General features: G+C 42.8%; 1 protein-coding gene across 2 annotated transcripts in view; it reads left to right on the forward strand.

Annotated features, from left to right (window-relative positions):
* The window catches only part of EGFR (epidermal growth factor receptor), a 161,476-nt gene that overhangs the window by 113,503 nt on the left and 25,501 nt on the right, over positions 1–22,472 (forward strand). For both annotated transcript variants that reach the window (XM_009568498.2, XM_054058141.1), the window contains exons 5-17: positions 85–153; positions 3,064–3,182; positions 4,617–4,758; positions 5,615–5,731; positions 6,296–6,422; positions 6,522–6,595; positions 7,761–7,851; positions 8,636–8,835; positions 9,893–10,025; positions 11,462–11,561; positions 13,428–13,585; positions 19,080–19,115; positions 21,903–22,044. In XM_009568498.2, the coding sequence (XP_009566793.1) occupies positions 85–153; positions 3,064–3,182; positions 4,617–4,758; positions 5,615–5,731; positions 6,296–6,422; positions 6,522–6,595; positions 7,761–7,851; positions 8,636–8,835; positions 9,893–10,025; positions 11,462–11,561; positions 13,428–13,585; positions 19,080–19,115; positions 21,903–22,044 (1,508 nt within the window). The remainder of the gene's footprint in view (positions 1–84; positions 154–3,063; positions 3,183–4,616; positions 4,759–5,614; positions 5,732–6,295; positions 6,423–6,521; positions 6,596–7,760; positions 7,852–8,635; positions 8,836–9,892; positions 10,026–11,461; positions 11,562–13,427; positions 13,586–19,079; positions 19,116–21,902; positions 22,045–22,472) is intronic.

The following is a 22,472-nucleotide window of genomic DNA, read 5'->3' on the forward strand; positions in this document are numbered from 1 at the left end:
GCTCAAGTCTTTGTTTTCTGTGACTCACGTGATGTTGTTGTTGTCTGTGTTTATAGAATATCATACTCTGCTCTTGTGTTTTAGGTCCCAAGTGCCATCCGAACTGCACAGAAAGCCACTGCTGGGGTCCTGGTGAACAGAACTGCCAGACATGTAAGCCTGCAGATTAAGAAATGTCTTGGGTGCTCTGATATACTAAATTTCTATCTACTAAAAATAAAACCCCAAACCTGTCAAGCACGAATTAGTGGCACGCGTTTCACACTTGCCCTTCTCTGCATCCCACTATACTGGAACGCCTTGAAGCATACCACGGAGGGACATGGCCTGCTTCCCACTCTGCAGAAGCATAGTCGTGAGAAGACTGGCCCATGCCCACTTTCTGATAAACTGTTTCTGGAGGGGAAACCTCAAGGTGGTTTGAATTGGGTCTGGGTTTCCCTGCAGATGTTCTGTTCCTGCAGAGGGAAAAGACTGCAGCTGTCTCCCACGTTGAAAGCATTTGTCTGTCACCCACGACCTTTTCCCATCTGCACTTGAGAGCATTTATTCTTTAAGTTATTTTACCATATAAGAGAGAATACAGTGGCTGTGAGGTGAATTGTTTGCCTTCCTGCTGTTCCCTGCAGAGCTATTCTGCAGGCTACTTAACAATACTTCAGATTAATTTCTACTGTTAGAAACAACATAGGCCAATTTTTGCTGGCTTCAATTCCTCTTTTTGGATTCCCTGTAGATTTCTTTTATAAACACAAAAGATGTCACATTTGTGTAGATAATCACACTACACACTCTACTTAGGGGCCTTTGGAAGGCTCTCAGAAAATACGTAGCCACTTTTTAATTTGTAAATGTAGGTATTTGGTATTGTGAGGTTGTTTGTGCTTTACTGTAAAATGGTAGTATGCTTGCCTGATACCAAGACAGCAAAGAAACATCAATTTAGAAGTGCTTGAAATTTTGCAAGGCTTTGTTTCTCCTAAAGTAAAGGCTGAGGAGGAAGCCCATCTAAATTTGTTTTGATACTTCATTATTTCCTTCTTCTGTGATAAGTAGGGAAATGCACTGGTTCAGATTCTTCCTTCCTGCTGGTTTTGAGTAAAAAACAGTGAAAAGACTGCTGATCTAGACATAATGCAAATGCTATTGGTGTGCTGTCTTCATTTTTCCATCTTGAATAATCACCTAAACCTAAATTTCTTGCTTGCAGGTATCAGACCAAATGTGTAGAGCTTTTAGAGCTTAAGGAAAAAGGAGCGTATCGCTTTTCTGTCATCTTTTAGTATAAGCTGTAGGGTTTTTCAGTCAGATGCTCTGCAGTTTGGCTCCTGAGGTGGACAGTGGCTGTGTACACCAAGCCATTCCCAGGTCAGTTCTTGCAGTTGAGGCTGCACAGCTGTCCCGGGGGCTTGCAAAATCTCAGGTCTCATCCGTGCAAGCTTCCAGCATTTACAAACTCTTGCTGGCTTCAGGAGGATGACTAGGAGTGCATAAAGCAAAACCATTTGCAGGCTCTGGCTCTCCTCTCCAAGCATTTGAGAATCTGGCCAACTGAAAATGTATCCCACATTTCCATATGTGGGAAAGTTTGGGGCGATACTTATCTTGCTCCTTCAGTGAATGTGGGATATTCTGTATGAAATATAAATGTTTGCCACGATACATGTTTCCAGCAGGAAGCTCTAGTCAATAGCTATCAAAGTGATGAGATGTTTTACTCTCCTGCTGATGCTTGTGGAAAAAAATGTATAAAAATACTGTCTGTGTAGAACAGTGTGCCTTTTATTCCCCTGTTTCTAGTTGAACGGAGGAGTTGCTATCAGATAAACTAGTGCATATTGTAGAGATAATCTGCTTCCTTCAAAATACAATATCTTGTTTACAGTCCTGCGAGAAAAATGAAAAAATACATTTTGGGTACAATTACAAGTGTGTAATTGAGAAAGACCAGAAATATGAATTTTAAAAAATGACTGCTATATAGCCTGTAGTGGCTTACATTTTCTGATACTTTTCTCTTAATTAACAACCATCTGGTTTGGATTTATAGAAATTCCTGATAGTATTGTAACATTTGTGCCCAGCTAGGAAGTTGGTAACATTTACTGCGGTGCACAGCCCAAATGTTCAGGATGCTGTAATGCAGCGGATTAGCCATTAGGTTTCCCTTACAACTAATGTCAGGGTCTGTGTATCTGTAATTTTTTAGTAGAGAACAAAATCCTGTAGGGTCTCTGGTGCAAACATAGGCTAGCCATTATTTTCTGGGTTTTGTTGTTTGGGTTTTTTTTAAACTGTTGTGTTTGTCATTTTCTCTGATATTCAAACGGAGACAATTCCCTGATTCTCGACAAAACTTTGCAGCCAGCTTTTTCTTCCCTGCAAAACGCTGAATCAGAGCCAGTTCTTCCTCTGGGTTGCTGCACTGGTGCAAACCCTGTGGGAGTTGAGTAATGAAGATAAGATTTGGCCAAGAAACTAAAACATAAAGAAAAACAATACAGTATGCATATGAAACCAGTTTGTTGCCTGGGTCTTCCCTCTCTCTGCAAATTATAGAAACATTTTTAGTACACTGAAGGGATCCTAACACCACACCAACAATGTACAGTTTCCCATTATAGTGCAGTCCTGGCAGTTCTCCTGTTGTGTTGTTTTTCCCAAACCTTACACCAATAATATCAGAGTTTCTCAAAAAAACAGAGCCAAATCCTGCTCTGTTAACCAACTATAAGGTGCAATGACTCTAGAGGTTTTCTTGGTTTAGGTGTTGATGCCACTGGAACCTGAATGCTTGCTGGGACTAGAGTGCTTAGCACCTTGCAAAAGCCAAGATGATTATGAGCTGAATACAGCCCCTTCTCGCTGCTGCTCACGCCAGCTCTCACCTCTCCTGAGCTTTGCCCTTATATGAGGATAGAATACTCATCCCATGAGGAAAATGTAGCACAGATCCTCCATCATACCTTTCTTCCATATTTCTTGATCTCATTGCTGCAAGTACAGCTTAAACATCCTTCATTCCTGATATGTCCTCTTTTTTCTTTCATGTGTGTCTTCCAGTGACGAAAGTCATCTGTGCCCAGCAGTGCTCTGGCCGGTGCAGGGGAAAGGTGCCCAGCGACTGCTGCCACAACCAGTGTGCTGCGGGGTGCACAGGGCCTCGGGAGAGCGACTGCCTGGTAACGATGCCACCACCATTGCTTAAATCCCTGACACAGGAAGGCAGACTTTCAGCTGCCTGTCCTCAAGCCTTTTGCAATCTCAGGAGGCCCCTCAGCGATGCTGACCTGGAGGGTGCCCTGGGGCTTCCTTGCACAGGTTGTTGGTGGGAGGGAAGAGGACATGAACTTCACAGCACTCTTAGCTGGTCTGTACTGACTCTGCAGGTGGACCTTCCTAGCACGTGCCAAAGCAGCATAAGTGCTTTTGAGAGCCCAGAGCTCAAAGTTGTTGCGTAGCAGTTAAGTGTTTGCTGTAGGGTGATTTCCCCACATAGGCAGGTCCTCAGGTCCTCAGCTGCAGCAACAGTGCAGTGATTTTCTATGCTAGCATAGCCTTGCCTTGTGCTCCTTACTGCTAGTCAGTAATAATCTTGGTTTACTAAAGCACGAACTTGTAAGGGGATTAACATATGACGGATCTTCATTTTTTTTTCAATTTCCTTGAACTTCAGATGTGAAATCAAGATTTTCCTTTTTAGTTTTCACTTGCCACAAAAGCATTTTGTTTGGGAGACCTCGGGGCAGTGGAGGGAGAAGGAGCAAATGGAGGGTTTTTTAAGGAAAAAAGCATCCTATTCCATTTCTACAAGAGTTTCAAGGTGTTGGTGCACACTGTGTTTTTAACTCTTTCCTGATGTTTGCACTACACTTCATTCTGAATTAAGTGACACCTGAGTAATCGGCACAGAAACTGTTTGACCTGGGGGGTGGTGCTATTATCTGTATGCCTGGTCTCCTTATAAATTGCTTGGCTATGATGTCCTTGCTAGTACTCACAAAGAAGACAGTTATTTTCTCTCTTCTGGAAAGACAGGGGAGAAAATAAGGGAAAAGAGAGTGATTATTAATTTAATTCAGAATTAAATTGGAAGAACCAAATTGTCCTTCGTAAATACCTGCTAAATTGTTCTATTACCTGCAGTCAAATATAATGGCTTCAGTTTAATATTTAGCCAGAAAAGTCAGTAATCGGCAGGAAAGGACTTGATTTGATTTAGGTTATTAAAAAGTGTCTGGCCAGAAAAAGTGCTGTTTGTCTTGATCTGGTTACTGCTTGTAGGAAAATTCTTCTGTTTAAGGCATGCAGATTTGCCTCTGTTCCCACGTGAATCCCAGCAACTCTCTGCCTGAGTGCCAAGGTTTCTTGTTCAGAACAAGAAAACCTCATGTTCTCTCTTCTGTTTTTTTTTAAGTATTAAACTCGATTGCCCAACCTGAAGCAACCTTTCACCTTGAAAGCATGAGGGACCATCCCTGTAGGTGCTTGGGGTTTCCATTAAAGCTAAGCAGGAAACAGATGAGCCCATGAGAGTGTTATTAAAAAGCTTACATAAAACCATTGTCGCTTTTTAAGGAGAAGGTAGTTTAATGGGTGGTGGTGTTCAACAACAGGCATGCCGCAAGTTTCGGGATGATGCAACATGCAAGGATACATGTCCCCCATTGGTCCTGTATAACCCCACCACCTATCAGATGGATGTCAACCCAGAAGGAAAATACAGCTTCGGAGCCACTTGTGTGAGAGAATGTCCACGTAAGTTTATTTCAGGTTGCAGCCACAAAGCAGGTGAGGGTTTGGAGGGAGGTGGAAAGGGACCCACATCATCCCTCTGCATTATGGCCAAGTGCAAGAGGACTGTCTTGTTCTTCTCTGCCTCTATGAGAACTGGGAACAAGTGATGAAAATGAGAAAATATCTGGTAGAGAAGATAGCCTCTTCAAACTGACTGCATCCATCACCTTCCCTGATTTTCAAGTGTTTTTAAATTTTCACTTCTGAAGATTATTCTCTTACGAAAATCTTACGAGAATCATCAACACAATGGCAAAACAAGTCATATGTGATCAATGCTGACCAAAGCAGTATTGACTCTTAACTGGTTCTTGATTAGGAAAGTCATTGGTTTAAACACCCCCTCTCAGGACCTGTCATCATTGCTTTCTCTACAGATGATTGTGTATTATGTATTATTTCACACTATTCCGTGTCCGTGGTATCTTAACCCACAAAGACGTTAGAGAGTTTAGCATCCAGAACTGATATCCCTTTCTGAGGCTGACCATTGCCCTGCCTGGCCTTTGGCCTGGAAGAGTGAGTGTAGGTGAGGGATCAGAATTGCCGTGTATTGATGCTGAGTAAGGCACTGCTGCACTGCCTGGCCTTGGCAATGTTGTTTTTGTGACCATTCCCCTCTCTGTAAAAAGATGATAGCATTGCATGTCCCTCTGCCTTCAAAGGATGTTTGTGAGAATTAATAATTTATGCCTCTACTTTGCTAAGTATGCCAAAAATTCATCCCCCCTTTTTCTTCCTACTATTTAAGTGCCTGTGCAGCCCCCAGTGTGTACCTCCCATATTTCAATGACCTTTGTATCCATGTATTTTCCAGACAACTACGTGGTGACAGACCACGGGTCCTGTGTTCGCTCATGCAATACCGATACTTATGAAGTGGAAGAAAATGGTGTTCGGAAGTGTAAAAAGTGTGATGGGCTATGCAGCAAAGGTATGAAAAAAATTTTTATTAACCAGTAGGGTTTTGAGATGATAGGTAACTTACTAGAAAAAAACACATGGAGTTCTGACCTTAAATTAAATGTTAATTCAATGTAAATATTCAGTGATAAGTGAGAGATCTGACAAATGGTTTGATCAGGAAACATGGCTGTGGATCATGCTCTCCAACTGGGATACACTGCAAGTACAGCAGATAAACCGTGCATCGTGTGCATGTGTATATTGCACATCAGCATTATCCCTCGTTTGTCTTTCCCAGTATCTCATCAAGGGGACTAAAATGAAAATGAGAAAGAGACAAGGGCATATGCCAGAGTTGTTGTGCAGAGATGCTTGTACCAGAGCTGCACAGCTGGGCAAGCACAAGGTGTTTATCCTGTGGTGCTTTCTGAAAAGCAAAACTAGGCAAAAGATGTATGAAAGTCATCTTGTAGTGGTAGGTTTGACCATATTGGAGTGCTTTGTGGACTAGTGGCATCTTCATGCTTATTCCTTTCCATGTGATTGGGCTTCACTATTCTTCCCCTTGACTTTTGTATCTCTCTTTTAACAGTGTGCAATGGCATCGGAATAGGTGAACTTAAAGGGATTCTCTCCATTAACGCCACTAATATTGACTCTTTCAAAAACTGTACCAAGATCAACGGGGACGTCAGCATTCTCCCAGTTGCATTTCTAGGGTGAGTTGCCAGCTGGTCACTTAGCACTGGAGGAGAAGGGCTAGGGAGAAATTTAGGCTGAGCCATTCTTTTTCCAATTCCTCTTTCTGTGTTTTTCAGTGATGCCTTCACGAAGACCGAACCCTTGGACCCCAAGAAGTTGGATGTCTTCAAAACAGTCAAAGAAATATCAGGTCAGCAATGATTTTTAAGCTGAGTAGTTCTGTGATTGATAATGCCAAAAACACGAAGGGAGAGGAGGGAAATTTTCTAAGTGCATGGTGAGAAATACAAGTGAATGTTTTCTGTCTGTGGGCTACTAGGGGGTCACTCTTCAAAAAAGGTGGTCAGCAGCACCTTGCCGGCATTCCACCCATGTAACCCATACTGCTCTCCCATCCAGGGTGTGTGGTTTGGCCTGACCACCCCTTCTGCTGAACTGTTAGTCCTAGCAAAGAGTAAAAGCAGAGGAGATCCTCAGCCACCCAAGAAGTATGTGGTGATGCGGAGGCGTGCCACTTTGGCTAAAAAAAGCCGTGTGTTTCTATTTGTGGTAGACCTTTCAGCAGCTCCTTAGGGAAGCGCGCTCAGTGGCTTGCGTCATCCTCGTGGAGACACCCTCTCCAGCTCTTCCTTGGGGTGGCTGTGTCTCCATGAGCACAAAATGTCCAGCCGAGTATTCAGCTGTTGTCTTGCACAACATATCAATTAAAAGTAATTCTGTTCAACCTGTTATAAAATGAGAGTAACATCAGAGCTATGCCCACAGACATAACTCCAGTTCCCCATTTCTTTCTCTCTTTTACCTTTCTGCTTCTCTTCAGGGTAGCAGTGACTAACCCCAGAGCTTCAGACAACAGCCTGCAATTTCCCAAATTCTCCCTCGGCTGAGAAGGGAAATTTGCTTGCCTTAGCAAAGCCACTCCAAGTGGCTGTCTGTTCTGCTCCGTTCCTGCCTTCTCCTCAGTTTTCCTGTTCCTCGAGGGCAGTTTACGAATGGACCAGAATAATGTCTTTCTCCCACAGTACTGGGACCCACAGTCTCTTGGCTAAGGTATCCGCTGGCCATGGACGTTGTCACTGGTGGCTCCGTGTGGCAGGATGTGCAGCTCACTGACACACTTGTATCTTGCTCTCCCAAGCCCTCATGATGGGCTAAGAAGTAAACTGTTTATAAGACAGGATTTAAAAATATCTTCCTGCTCCCTAAAATGTCATGTTTCACTTTGAGATTGTCAGATAAGCATAGGGAGAGTTCAAGTGCCCTCTCCCGGGGCAGGAGGAATTTGAAGAGGAGGTTCTGCTGCCAATACTCAGTGTTATTGTTATTATTATTTAATCTTCTTTTCTTCATTTCAGGATTTTTGTTGATTCAGGCCTGGCCCGATAATGCTACTGATCTCTATGCTTTCGAAAATCTGGAGATTATAAGAGGCAGAACCAAGCAGCAGTAAGTAAATCATGTGCCAGAGTGACTGTTGAAGAAATTGTGTAGAGCTGCATTTGTCTGAGCATACCAAGGTACCAAGTGGTGGGACACAAGTGTCTCCAGGTTGGTGCAAAATGGGAGAAAGCCTGTGAGGAGAGAAGCACTATCATTGTAGCAGTTGGTAGTATGTCCTGGGAAGATCAAACCTGCAGCTCTGTGCTGTGTGTAGAGTGCTGTGCTGAGCCTTCTCTGTGACCAGGCTGTCTCCCACCAGCCTGAAAGCACAAGCAGGATCAAGAGCCCTCTTTGCAGTCCAGGGCAAGTTACAATGTGATCAGAGGCATTTGGGGGTTTGAGGTAGCTGGGCAGTTGCAGATGGACAGCATGTCTGCCAGGCGGTGCAGACACTGGCGGTGCCCACCTGGGCTTACCCCAAGAGGAAGTATAGCTTGGTTGGCCAGTGCAAAATTATAGCTGCTCTACCTACAACTACTGTAGTACATCATTTACTTGACAGAGCTCATATGTCCTGCCAGTTTTATCTTAAAATGCCCGTGCAAATCCAGATATGAGTATTGCAGTTATTTTATGATAGGTATGTCATGTAGCGGGTGTTACGTTTAGGGGACTGAGCAATATCTTGCTTGAACAAAATTGAATTCACAGCAACACGTTTGAAAAACAGAAGAAAAGTGCTCTGAGTTACACACTGCTTACTCATTCTCTTTCTTCTGTTCCTTTTCCTTTTTCCTTTTTCCTTTTCCTTTTTCCTTTTTCCTTTTCCTTTTCTCCATGTTCATTTTAGTGGCCAGTATTCCCTTGCTGTTGTTAACTTGAAGATACAGTCCTTGGGACTGCGCTCCCTCAAGGAAATAAGTGATGGTGATGTTGCCATTATGAAGAACAAGAACCTCTGCTATGCTGACACTGTGGACTGGCGCAGCTTGTTTGCAACTCAGAGCCAGAAAACAAAGATTATACAGAACAGAAATAAAAATGAGTGTGGTAAGTCAACGCTGCTTTCCTGTCCCCTGTGAAAGTTCATGCTAAAATGCAAGAGTAACTTGAGCAAGGCTTTTTTTCCTCTCTCTCTCTTCCCCTGGCTGCAAAATTTATGAGTGATACTGTTATAATGAAGGTGGTGGAGGAAAAGTGGGATTTTTTCCCACCAAGGATGTTGATGTCATGGTGTCCAGCAGCTGGGAAGGAGCTGGTTCACCACTACAGGCATAGTGAAACCACATAGGTTGAAGGACATAGAAACTAATTCCAAACACTGGGCTTCTTTGACAAGGTCAAAACTGTTGTTTAATTGTCCTGCCGTTGACTGAAGTGGTCCCTGGGCCAAAATCTAAATATTTCTTATTGCAGAATATGAATTTGTTGTAGTTTGGAAATTCATCATAGAATCGCAGAATGGTTTGGGTTGGAATAGACCTTCAAGTATCATCTAGTCCATCCTCCCCCTGCCATCGGCAGGGATGTCTTTTACTAGAGCAAGTTGCTTATTGTCATGCGAAACCTTACCTTGAACACATCCATGGACAGGGCATTCACAACTTCTCTGGGCAACCATTCCAGTTCCTGACCACCCTCATTGTAAAGAACTTCTTCCTTATATCCGATCTAAATCTACCCTCCTTCAGTTTAAAACTATTGCCCCTTCTCCTGTCACTACAGGCCTTGGTAAAAGATCTCTCTCCACATTTCTTATAAGCCCTGTTGAAAAGAAAATGCCCCAATAAGGTGTCCCCAGAGCCTTCTCTTGTCCAGGCTCTAGAACTCTAACTCTCTCAGCCTGGTACTGGTTTAGCTTTATTATACAACTATTAAGCTGTCCCAGAGGAGCTCGTTCTTACTTTGAAAGGCCAGATGTCAGGCTTTGGAAATGAAGAGAAGTGTGCTTATTCATTTTCCACGCTGCCAGGACCATTCATGTCTGCTTTGGAACAAGTCGGATGAACTAGCTGGTCAGAGTGAAGTCATTTGCAGTGCTGTGTTTGCTCTCTTCCTGCCTTGAAGTTCAAGGCTTTTTTTTTACTCATCTCTGTTTCTCTCCCAGCTGCTGCCAAGCACGTCTGTGACCCCCTGTGTTCAGATGTGGGTTGCTGGGGCCCTGGACCCTTCCGCTGCTTCTCCTGCAGGTTTTTTGATCGCCAGAAGGAGTGTGTGAAACAGTGCAATATCGTGCAAGGGTAAGGTGTCTGAGGGGTGCTTGAGTTTTTGGCGGTGGCTTAAGGGTTTGGAGTTTTAGAACATGTTATAGCTAGGAAGAAAGGATTTCACCAGCTTCGCACATATATTGTGTGAGCACAGTACCTAAAAAGAGGGAAAAGCTAGGATCTGGGGTAGCTCTCCTTCCCCTTTCAACATTGCTTAGGATTTTGCTCCTATCACAGTGATTGGCATGAAAACACACCCTCAAAACCATGAGGACACTATCTGGAGGCCTGAAGGGGCTAAGCCTTACACTTTCTTCCCCTAAGAAATAAAAGAGCTTAGAGCCCCAGTGAAAATCCAGACTATGCCTGTCATGTCAAGCAGGTGGGAACTGGAACCAGTTGCAGTCACCAGGAGCTCAGTCACCGCTGGAGCCAGGGCTTTGCTGCTTGGTAGGCTTCCTGACTGCAAAGACACTCTTATATTTGCTCAACTGAGTGACTTGCCCTTGCAGTTTGCAAAGTTGCAGTCAAGGGAGAACGAGCTTTCATGCAAAAAGCGTTTGGAGCAGCAATTTCAGGCAAAATTATTGCTTTGGCTTTGCTGAGGCTGAGGAAAAATATATCACTGCCTGTATGTCAGGACTGTGGCTGGGTTTTTCAGTCAGTTCAACAGATGACATAGGCAAGAAAGGTGTGGCAAGCACTGAAAATTATTTTTTCTTAAAATATTTTTTTAATAATTTTAAAATATTTTTTAAATAATTCTTTCAAAGTTTGACTTAAAAATTATGAGTAATAAGCAAGTATGATGCTCCTGATGTTTGTATTTCACTAGCAACTTGCAGTTCAGCAGCTGCCTGTTTTGTAAGTGAATTCCCTCCAGCAACTATTATGACCTGAAGGGCAGATCTAGGCATTTTTTATGTCAAATGATGGGTAGATTTAGTTTAATTAATAACACTATTACTTGAAGTGGAACAGCTTTATTGCTATTGAAACCATCTGTTCCCAACTTTCATATTTTAATGATTCGTTGTGTGTTGTAGGGAGGGCACGAATTTAATTATCAGTGCATTGCTCTTTTAACTTTCCTAATTATTATTTGGAGCCTTGGAATCACTTGAACTGTTTTTGCTGATCTCTCTGCATCACTACCATTTAAGAGCCTTTGGAAATATTGCAAATATTCTGTCATTAGCTTAAAAGAGAAAGTAAACTAATTTGTAGTGTGCAATCTGGAGTGCCATGTGTTTCACTGTCAAACAAATTTCCCCTACTCTTACCTCCCTCTGCTCGTGCTGAGCAAGTGCTACTGGTGTAACCAGGGGGGTCCCCCCATTCCTCCTCCTGTCTCAGCAGCATCATCCCTATCTAAACTGGAAAAGACTTGAAAGGAGAGACAACCGTAATTTATCAGTTGCTAATCAACCTGGCTTTAATTAGTTCTGCTTTTGTTTGTTTGTTTTCAGGGAGCCAAGAGAGTTTGAAAAGGACTCCAAGTGCCTTCCCTGCCACCCTGAGTGCCTGGTGCAAAACTCAACCGCCTACAATGCAACCTGCACTGGACCCGTAAGAGCAGATTCAGTTTAGCAAACGTGTTCCTCCAAACGTCCATTAATACATATTTCCCTTGTGAGATAATCCTGAGGTCTTATTTAGTGTTCTCCAGGAACAGGCGGAGATGGGAGGATTAGAGGGCAAGATCTAGGGGCAGGAGAGCATAAACAGGAGAGGGAACCTCAGGGTATTATTCCTCTTTTGTGTCACCCATCATCCATGTAGTCCACAGCCACAGACATTGTGGGGCCTTTCTCTTTTGTATCTTTTTACAGAGGAAAAGCCGTAAAGCTTACTTACGTATGTGACAATACAGTAATTTGCTGAACATTTCAGGAACATGTACTTACTGACCAGCCAAGTTGGCATGAAAATAAATTCTCTTGTTCAGGGGGGAAACATCTGTTACAAATAGTGGATTAAAACAGTAGGATTTTGCCCTTTTGAAAAGCCATGATAAAATTGTGATCAAACCCAGATACTTATTCAAGAATATTTATTCAGGAAGCAGTTTTTACTTAAAACCATGTTCCTTCCTCTAACTAGGGTACCGTAAATACTTATGTTCAAGTAATTGCAGATGTAAATTATGTTCAAAGAAAGATGACAGAAACAAAACAACTGGATTTTCAAACTTGTTTAAATATTCTGATTTCATAGAAAAGATCTTTCTACAAAGTCAATACAGTGTACTTCTGCTAGTCATCCACAGTTCTCCTCAATTTTGTTCTTCTTTAATGTTGAGAATATTTTTTTGCATTATGACATGTCCAGTTTGGCAGTGGTGCAGAGTTAATTCCTTTTTAATCAGTTCAAACTTATATTTCAATTGTAAACTCAAATTCTCTTTTTTATTTGTAATTGAAATCGAATCTTCCACTTTCATCACAGATCCTCCTCTGTGCTCCTTAAGACAATTCTTTAAACACCTCTTGCTATTCCCTGTACCCAGTGAGTGTTCGACCCTTGCCCATCATCAGTCTGTAGAGTCACTCAGTAATCTGAAGCATTTCTATTCTTTCTATCTTAGACCACATGGCCGAAGGGATGTTTTTAACATTATATGCTCCTTCAGGCAGTGACCGCCCCATCATTCCATATTTGCCCAGCGTCTAGTGTTCAGTCTATTAGAGTGGCCCTTAGACATTACTGTAATTAAAATAATCTTCCCATTGCATGTCATACTTAGTCCGACTGAAACCCGCACCGTGGATCTGTTTTTTCTCCTTAGCAGAATTTGAAACAGAATTGCTGGGTTTCCCCCTTCAGAATATTTAGGGCATTCCTGGTGCTCATATAGTCTGAATAAAAACAGTTCTGCTGAAAGTGGCCAAAGGCAATGCCTTTAAAGACAAACTAAGTGCTTTTCAAAGAAAAAAAAAAATGCATGGACTCCCTGGGTTGCCTCCTAATCTCCTGCTTCTCTCTAACAGGGGAAAGAGCCTGCACTGAGAAACTAGAAAAATAATGATTTGAGGCCAGTACTTCAGGGAGGTGTCCAACTCCATCATTTTAAATGATGTGATGGTAGATTGCCCCAGCAACAGCCAGGTCCTCTGCTTTTCACCTTATGCTTTATCAAGACATCATTAAATTAGTCTCCATTTTAAATGAAAAATGCCAACTTTCCAAACAGGCAGAAGGCAGGGGAAAAAAAAGCAGCCACACTGAAGCTCAAGAAAATATTAAGTTTAAACATCTAGTCCTGCGTTTTATACAGTCCATACTACAAGAGGAAGTACCTGCAAGAATATCAGGTAGCAAGGTGATACAATCAGATGATGCTGAAAACTTCCATCAGTCAAAGACATTTATTTTCTGAATTTCCTTCAGAGCAGGCCTGTAAGGGTATTATAAAGAAGCTGTTTCTCTTTGCAGGGCCCTGACAATTGCACCAAGTGTGCCCACTTCATAGACGGCCCCCACTGTGTGAAATCCTGCCCAGCAGGGGTTCTAGGCGAGAATGACACCCTCGTCTGGAAATACGCCGATGCAAACGCTGTTTGCCAACTCTGCCATCCAAACTGTACCCGGGGGTGAGTAAAACCTCAGGCTGAAGGAAAAAGAAATAGCGCGACAGTTCATCTTGGACTCTTTCTATTCCTTGTGGTCCCATTTCAAACCACTGAGGAAAAATAGCAAGGACTGAGAGAGGTCAGGAGTACACAGGTAACATAAGCAGAGTGCAGTGGACTTTGTAAATAACAAAAGTTCAGTGACACTCCATCTTTACACAGAAGGCAATAAAAAATGTTTTATGGGATTTGAAACAGGTTTGTTTGTCAATTTAAATAGGAAACTTCCTGGAATTTTACAGAACTCACCCACCAAAGATGCACCTGGCTAGGTGCTCTTTTTTTTTGGGAGGAACATCAGTGACATCTTGTGGATGCTGAGCTCTCGGGGCCCGTTTTTTTCTGGACCTTTCTTTAGGAGGGAAATCCCCGTGGGGGATGACAGTGATTTTCTTTCCTTCTTTCCATAGCTAGCACTTGGTCTGAGATTAAAGTCTTGCTTGCCTCTTGAGTGTGGCTTTATTAATGAGTTTCACGATAAACCAAATCTGTATGAACCGGTTTTGTCTTCATCTGGGAGCAGGCTTAAACCTTCACCTCTAATGAGCTGTGAATTCAACTGTACTTAACCTACGCAACATGAAGTAGCAGGACTGCATTTGTCTCCTCTCCTGGTTTCTAGCTTTCAAAGGACATTGTATGAGCAGTTAAGAGGTTTTTGGGGTTGGAGACTTGGTAATCAGACAGCAATGCTTTCAGATGAAAAAACAGCCCACGGCTGGTGTCTTGTTGTTCACAGACCCCTGCTCTGTACCCTGCAGGTCTGTCCAATCAAAAATCCTTCTGTAATATGCCTGCAATATGTGTTGCAAGAGAGAAGTTAAAATGTTGGCTTCCCACTATATTCAGACCAACCGTCATTTCTATGTACATTGAGCTAATTCAACTGCCACGTCATTAAAGAGCAGAGTGCCACGCCCCTGCCTTCGTGGAAGAAAGAAGATGAAGGGTTAAAAACACAAGTAATGGCCCTTCCTACTGTTCTTAGCAAATTCAGTGCTCTTAGTTTCAGCTGGTAGCTGTAACAACCGTGTGGATTTGCCACGAGTTACAGTGATGCCTGCTATGTTTTGTTACAACTGTAAGCAAAGCTTTTTGGGGCTTCCCATCACACCCCTGAGAACAAATGTTCTCAATTGAAAAGAGATCTTAATAACTCTGCTCTTTATTATTTATGTTAATAGGGAATACTGATACAAACTGGGCACAGTGATCCAATATCCTTCTTTTCCCTGTCCACATGGAAATGGAGCTGATTACTGGATCAGCATAATGGGTAACTGCATCTGAACGAGGCTTTCCACTGTGTAGCCTCGGTAGCGAGATCAAACACTAGACTCAATGAATGCAAACTCAGAGAACATAGTCTGCCAGATGTGGATGTAACTACAAGCCATGCAGTGGCTCTTTGTGCAGAAGCAAGTGCCTGGAGCAGAATTAATCAGAAAAGTCAATTCCTGCCTAGCTTTAGCAGTTGTTCGGTGTACCATAGGAGTCTGAAAAGTGATGAGGTAGGGTATGGACTGGGTATTTTTAAGGTTAGAAGTACCCAACATGTAGCTCAGTGTATTTGGCCTTGTGTTATTAAGAAAGAACATAAAAAGTAGTATATGTTTCATCTCTTACATGAAAGGATTGGGCTAAGCTGGCCATAGTTATATTGTTGGACTTGCTCAATGGCCATGTTCAAGTTAATGCCCAAATGTGACAGAAGAAAGAGACTGGATTTCTTTAGGGCTCAAGAAAGCTGGAAGAAGGTAGTATTACTCAGTTTGCTTTACTGCAGGGACATCTGAGGCCTGTGGCATTGATGAGTAGAGAGCCAGTATCAGAGGCATAATCTGGAAATATGCAGTCTGGTACAGCATTGTCCCTGTGTAGACAATCAATCAGTAATGCCTTTTACTTCTCTTCATGCCTTTCCCTCATTGTGCTGCAGAATGGAACCTATTCAGCAATGGGTGGAAAACATCTGTCTTGTAAAGTTTTTTGCATACTTAGAAACCACAGTCTCAGCGATTTTTGCATGACAAAAAGCAACAACTTTATTTCTGTCCCTGTCCAATTTCACGGCTAGAGCCCACAAAATCTTACCAGCATGATTAAGTATGCTGACTTCAGTAGTTATGCAAGTAACGGTTTCCAAGATCTGGCTCTATTTTCCTTATTTGAAGACGCTGCAAGTAAAGAGCACTTCTTTTCCCAGCTGAGCTTTGTCATGAACTTTTTTTTTTTTACTTTAGGTGTCCTTACCGGTAGTGCATTACTTTTTTTGTGTTGCCACGATGATTCCCACCTAGTCTCATTTTCTTTGCTGAGTCAGTTTTTCAGCCTTCATCGGAAAACAGAATGGAGGAAGCTTTCTCCTGCTCAGCCCAGAAGACCCTTTCTCTCCCATTTCTCTTGTAATCTCTTGGGAATTTTGTACACAAGATTCCTTTTGCTCAGCTTCTAGTACAGCTGAGAAAATGCTACGTGAAAGAGATTGGCATCCAAAAAGTCCTGGAACTATACCGCATTCATACCTCCAGCAACTAATGACAAACACTAGCTTAATTAATCTGCTTGGCTTTGAAGGATTTGTTTTCCCTTGCCACTCTCCCAGAGCACAGGAATTAAATTCAGCCACAGCCACTGAGGTGGAAGAGCAAGGGGGGAGACAAGCCAACACTGTAGTTTATAGAGCTGCCTGATGCATCCTGCCTCCACAGTCACTACCAACACTACGTGTCTCACCAGTCTTCATGTTAAGTGCCTGGGCATTTTAGAGGAGAATGAGAAAGCAGCCAAGGGGTCTAAGAGGCAAGATTGGAGCAGCACAGCACAAATATGATGCCTTTATCACAGTTTTAAGGTTAATGAGATAGAAAGGCCAGAGGAAAGTTCTTGTAGGGCTTTAAAAAGCCCGGTGGTTTTCTGTTTCTTTTACAACTGTTGAGTAACTTAAGGTGTTACAGTGTGAGTTCCCTCTGAAAAGGCATAAATCATAACAACCTGGCTGTATTATATCAAATTAGGAGCTGTGGGTTGAGGAGAAAGTTGCTTAACTATTAATGGATTTGGGAAATAAATAGGTGTGTCTGCACTGGGATGAGTAATATTTATGTAGACAGATGAAATGCTGAATTCAGGATGCATTAGTTTTTAGGGATTTTACACAGCACTAATTTTCCAATAAGTAGAAAAATATTTCAGAGACTACAAACCCTGCTACATTCCATCTGATATATCTGTAAGATCTTGAGGCAGTTCATAACACAAGGTCACATGTCTCGTTTTGGTTTCTGTAAGCAGAAGAGAAATGATTTAGGAATGGAAAAAGTGATTGTTTAGATTCCACAAAACCTGAGTTACTTATGTTGGGTGTCATCATAAAATTCCACATTAAGAAACATAGTTACATTTAGTCCTAGGTGGACGTTTGTCATAGAAATTGTTTCTTCTTCAACTTGTGAAATTAATCAGAAAATCACATGGGATTTGAAAAGCACAGCTGATCTGTCATTTTCTTTCCAAACACCTCTTTCACTGTATCCTATTAGACTTGATATTGCTGGATTTGTGTGGGAAATAATTTTTAAAAAGAAGGAGACAGATGAAAATCTTCACTTCTCCTGCTTCTGCTTTCTGGTGTAGGAAAATAACTAGTTTGTCACTGCTCAGACTGTAGGTACTATCCCCTCAGCCAGTTTATTTTGCTGTCAGGATATGCATCAAGGATGTGCTGTCATAATGTAGCATGGCAAACCAGAAATTTTAGGAGGAGATAATTTGAGGGACCGCAGTCACATTCTGAAATAAAGTGAGGTCTTTTAATTTAACATCCTAGCAGGAGAAGCTACACGTGCTTTGTTGCATTAGCATGTAGAAATTCATATCCGAGTGGTAGAGGGTGATGGAGTGAGGTTTGGAGTCCTAGATCTGTTTTCTGTTGAGCACACAAAGAGAAAAGCCTGGTGCAAACTGAGATACTTCTCTTGTGACCGTAAGCAAGCCGGTGGTTCTGCTCTGCAAGTGCAACCTCTCTGTACTTAATTACAAAACTGAGCAAACAAGCCAAACCGTAAGCAAACAGGAAACACTAACAAAGCTGAACACCTGGGATCCGGGAACCGGTACGCACAGCACTTCCAGCATGTCCAGGACACCGAGATGCACATTTTTGCATGGGAGCCCAGTGAACTCACAAGACCTTCCAGATGCTGGGTCTTTGAGCACTGTGTTGACCCAGAAACAAGGCAAATACACAAGGGAAGATCAGAGTAATGAAAACAAACAAACAAACAAAACCCCAATAAAACAAATAGTTACTTCACCTCTTCCTCCCCTCAACATAGATCAAGTTGTGAGATAAGATCTGCAACTCTACCTGCCATTTTGAAATTTTTCTGGTTCCTCCTCTCAGTGAGGGGGAATGCAGAGCAGTTTTCCTGGCATAGGCTCACTCCTTACCCCCTACTTGACCTCCTCTGGAATTGTTTTGGGATGATCCGTTTTCTTTAAGTCAGCGCAGGGAGCGGATACCACAAACTGGACTTCTCTCCTTGATATGCTCTGTTTTTCAGAGGTGATGTAACCCTCTCTGTAATGCTCTCCTTCCTCAGTAGACACCACAAAGACCACAATTCCCATGAAGAGCATACATCTTGTAGCCTAGCAGCACTTAGGGAATGCCTGGTGCCTCTCACGCCTGTTAGACCATCAAGTGAATGCAGTTACTATGTTTTCATCTGTGTTGTTTTTTTGCATTGGGCTGCCAAAATGAATTTTGGGCATTTTAAACTCAAATGGAGGGTGAATGTCTTGCTAGTAGAGTTTCTGGCTCTCTGGATAACTGTCGTACCTCTTTACATTACCAGTAATGTAAGACCTTAGATTCTGAAAGAAAACTGTCATAGACATGCAACAACAGACTATAGCCGAAGGGAGTGCTGTCAAATCATATTTTCTGATGAAAGTGTGTATCTGCTACCGAAATTTTCCATTGCAATAGAAAGTCTGGGAATTGGCATCTTTTACTTATCAGGAAACAAGGATTATGCAGGAGGGTCCGCAGTGACATATTTCCATGTGGCTTTCTGCCCCTGTGCAGGGGAGAAGCTACATCTATCCTCCACAGTCAGCCCTGAGTTTCCATGCTATCACAGATGTTCACGCAGAGCCAGGGAATCCAAGTCTATTGATGTCCTCCCTGCATTCTACCATATGATAGAATGTTGTTTTAAAATATTCCCTAAACTGAGTACGCAACATAACCATGCCTCTAGATTAAAGATTTTGGAGCAAGGCCATTGGCTGTTATTTAATAGAGTGTATGACTACTATAAATTCCTATGTTGATATTTAGACTGCTCTGAAACATGAACTTTTCGATCAGTAGCACTCCTCTTAGTTGTAATTATAGAAGTATATATGCCAGAGCTAATGCATTTGTAACATTCATTTGTTTTCACAGGTGCAAAGGGCCAGGTCTTGAAGGCTGTCCAAACGGGTGAGTGTATAGTCTGCTACAATTAACGACAGAACTGGAAAGAAGGCATGCGTGTTTACCTTTCCATGCTGGACACTACAAGACTAGGACTAAAGTCAGGTCTTCAGCTTTGGACAGGAAAGGGACAGATTTAGACCAATCGCTGACCTATAAAAATCATAGAATTGTAGAATCACTAGGTTGGAAAGGACACACTGGATCATCGAGATCAACCATTCCTATCAATCCTTAAACCATGCCCCTCAGCACCTCATCCACACATCCTTTAAACACCTCCAGGGAAGGTGACTCAACCGCCTCCCTGGGCAGACTGTTCCAGTGCCCAATGACCCTTTCTGTGAAATTTTTTTTTCTTGATGTCCAGCCTGAACCTCCCCTGGCGCAGCTTGAGGCCATTCCCCCTTGTCCGGTCCCCTGTCACTTGGGAGAAGAGGCCAGCTCCCTCCTCTCCACAACCTCCTTTCAGGTAGTTGTAGAGAGCGACAAGGGCTCCCCTCAGCCTCCTCTTCTCCAGGCTAAACAACCCCAGCTCTCTCAGCCTCCTTCTCGTAAGACTTGTTCTCCAGCCCCCTCACCAGCTTCGTTGCTCTTCTCTGGACATGCTCCAGAGCCTCAACATCCTTCTTGTGGTCAGGGGCCCAGAACTGAACATAGGGTTCAACGTGTGGTCTCACCAGTGCTGAGTACAGAGGGAGAATAACCTCCCTGGACCTGCTGGTCACGCTGTTTCTGATACAAGCCAAGATGCCATTGGCCTTCTTGGCCACCTGGGCACACTGCTGGCTCATGTTCAGTCAGCTGTCAACCAACACCCCCAGGGCCTTCTCCTCTAGGCAGCTTTCTAGCCAGACTTCTCCTAGTCTGTAGCACTACACAGGGTTGTTGTGCCCCAAGTGCAGGATGCAGCATTTGGCCTTGTTAAACCTCATGCCATTGGTCTCAGCCCATTGGTCCAGCCTGTTCAAATCCCTTTGCAGAGCCTCCCTACCCTCCATCAGATCCACGCTTCCACCCAGCTTAGTGTCATCTGCAAACTTGCTAAGGGTGCACTCCGTACCTTCATCCAGGTCATTGATAAAGATGTTTATGATTTGAAGATAGTAATTTAAATAAGTGAGAAATAGTCTTATTGGTGCAAGAATCCAAAACCTTGTTACGCTTAGCTTGTTTTTTAAGGTGAGACCTGGGATCCGTTACTGAAGAACAAAGGGAGGAGCTGGAAAAAAAATGGATTAAGGGCTAGTGGCAGAGAGAAGGATAATGTTTTGGATTGATATGGTTACCTGCATTACAGGGGATTAGTCTCAGAGACCCAGGGGTTCTTTTCCAGCCCCATGATCTGTACATTTCCAACAACTTTGAGCACAGATGGGCATTCATTCTTTGCACTAGATCTTACCTTGCACTGTTTGGTCTCGTGACTGGCTCAAAGTCGTGCAACAAGTAAACAGGCTTTTCTGACTAAGAGAGAGGGATTTAGTTTCTGGCCATGAAGTCATGTGATGGCAAGACGAATTCAGCTCAGAAGTACTGTTAAAAAGTGACCCTATTTAATAGTAATCCCTGGGGCAACGTAGAAGGAACCGTGATGGATCTCTAAGCGTAGACCAAAAAAACAACTTTGGAAAACAGATTTTCCTTTTCAACTTAAATTTTAAATGACCCAGGCTCTAATAAACAGGGAGCAATGTGCACATACATACAATGTGGATGATTCATAGAATACCTGGCCTCAGACATTTTGTACTTGGGAAGGAGGGCTAATGATTTGAAATACATCATGACCCTTACAGCATGCCCACCCCACCAATGGTGAGAAGGCAGTTCCATTGCTACTATCACAGTTGCATATGCCATCTTCATATCACCTCCTCTTCACATGCTTTGTGTATCTGATCATATGCATGCTACCCATGGCTGGCATATAGAGGCATCAAAGATTTGATGCTGATGTCCCCCATGGGTTTGTCAGAGGGAGGAGAAATCCCCTTGCTTAAGCCATGAGGATCAGTTACTCACTTGCAAGTTTGAGAGAAAAATGAAGACCTTTAGCAGGTTTTACCCTAGTCATTAACAAGTAATGAAAATTAAAAAAAAAAAAAAAATCTAAAGTGAGGAATGGGATATAAAGAACATTTTCAACCTCCTCTCAGTCTGCCTCCCTGGACAGACTATCAATGTAATTTCCACCTTGCTTTGAAAAGAAAGCATACAAAGTTGTCAATACCTTGTCTGTCTGGTGAGCCTTTTTTAATTCCCTCTTGCTTTGCCATGTTAAAATCACCAGTGTATGTGAGCAGGCCCATCTCTCTGCAAGGCTCAGTTCCTGCCACATTCCATAGAAGCAGATTCAAAAGAGAAATAAAAGTGCTTTGATTTGTTAAAGGAGGCTTTGTAAATATGAGGCAAAAGTAGAAACCCAGCAAAGCAAATAGCACAAAGATGGTAGCTGAACAGACAATTGGGAGAAGGAGGAGGAGATGACTGAACAGTAGAGCGGAAATCTTCCCTGCCAAGCATAATAAAAGTCAGGATGGTGTCATACCAGCTCAGTTCTGTTGATCTTTCACTTTTTCTTGGAGAATAAAACCAATAACTACAACCACTGCCTGAGGAACTTCAAAATACAAATGCCCAAGATACCTCATATGTCAGATAGGCTTAAGTGGATGTTCAGAGCATGTATTTGATAAAACCCAAGGCTTTGTGCAATCTTTGTAGGGTTTATTTTCTAAATCTTACACATAAGCATTTTTTTCTCTTTCTGCACTCCCTCCTGTCTTGCAGCTCTAAAATCCCATCTATCGCAGCTGGCGTTGTTGGAGGTCTCCTATGCCTGGTGGTAGTCGGCTTGGGCATTGGCCTTTACTTGCGGAGACGCCACATCGTCAGAAAGCGGACCCTGCGCCGGCTGCTGCAGGAGAGGGAGGTGAGTGCCACCAGCACAACTGCAGCAACGGCTGCTTTATCTGGGGCAATGGATGCCAGCCTCCTCCTACCAGAGAATTAAAGCACTGTGTATCTACCTTCTAACTCATCAAGCCCTTGGGTTGGCCAGCACGGCATCTCCTGTGCTAGTCAGAAAAGAGGTGTGCATCTAACGCCTTCCCACTTAATCTCACATCTTTTCCCTCTGGATATAATTTTCAAAGGTTTAAGGGATTTAGATGTCTAAATCCCAATGAAAATCATTGAGATTGTGTACTCAGAAAAAACTGCACCTTCAGGGTGAGGTGCAATGTGATTGCTGATTTATATGACCCTGCTGTGTAAACCCTGAACCTCAAATTGTTTCTCCCACTAGACAAGCCTTGGGGCTACTGTGGCAGTTTGGATGCTTTTGAAAATTTTACTGCC

This window comes from Cuculus canorus, chromosome 2 (genome assembly GCF_017976375.1).
Source record: "Cuculus canorus isolate bCucCan1 chromosome 2, bCucCan1.pri, whole genome shotgun sequence".
In the NCBI taxonomy this organism is placed as follows: Eukaryota; Metazoa; Chordata; class Aves; order Cuculiformes; family Cuculidae; genus Cuculus; species Cuculus canorus.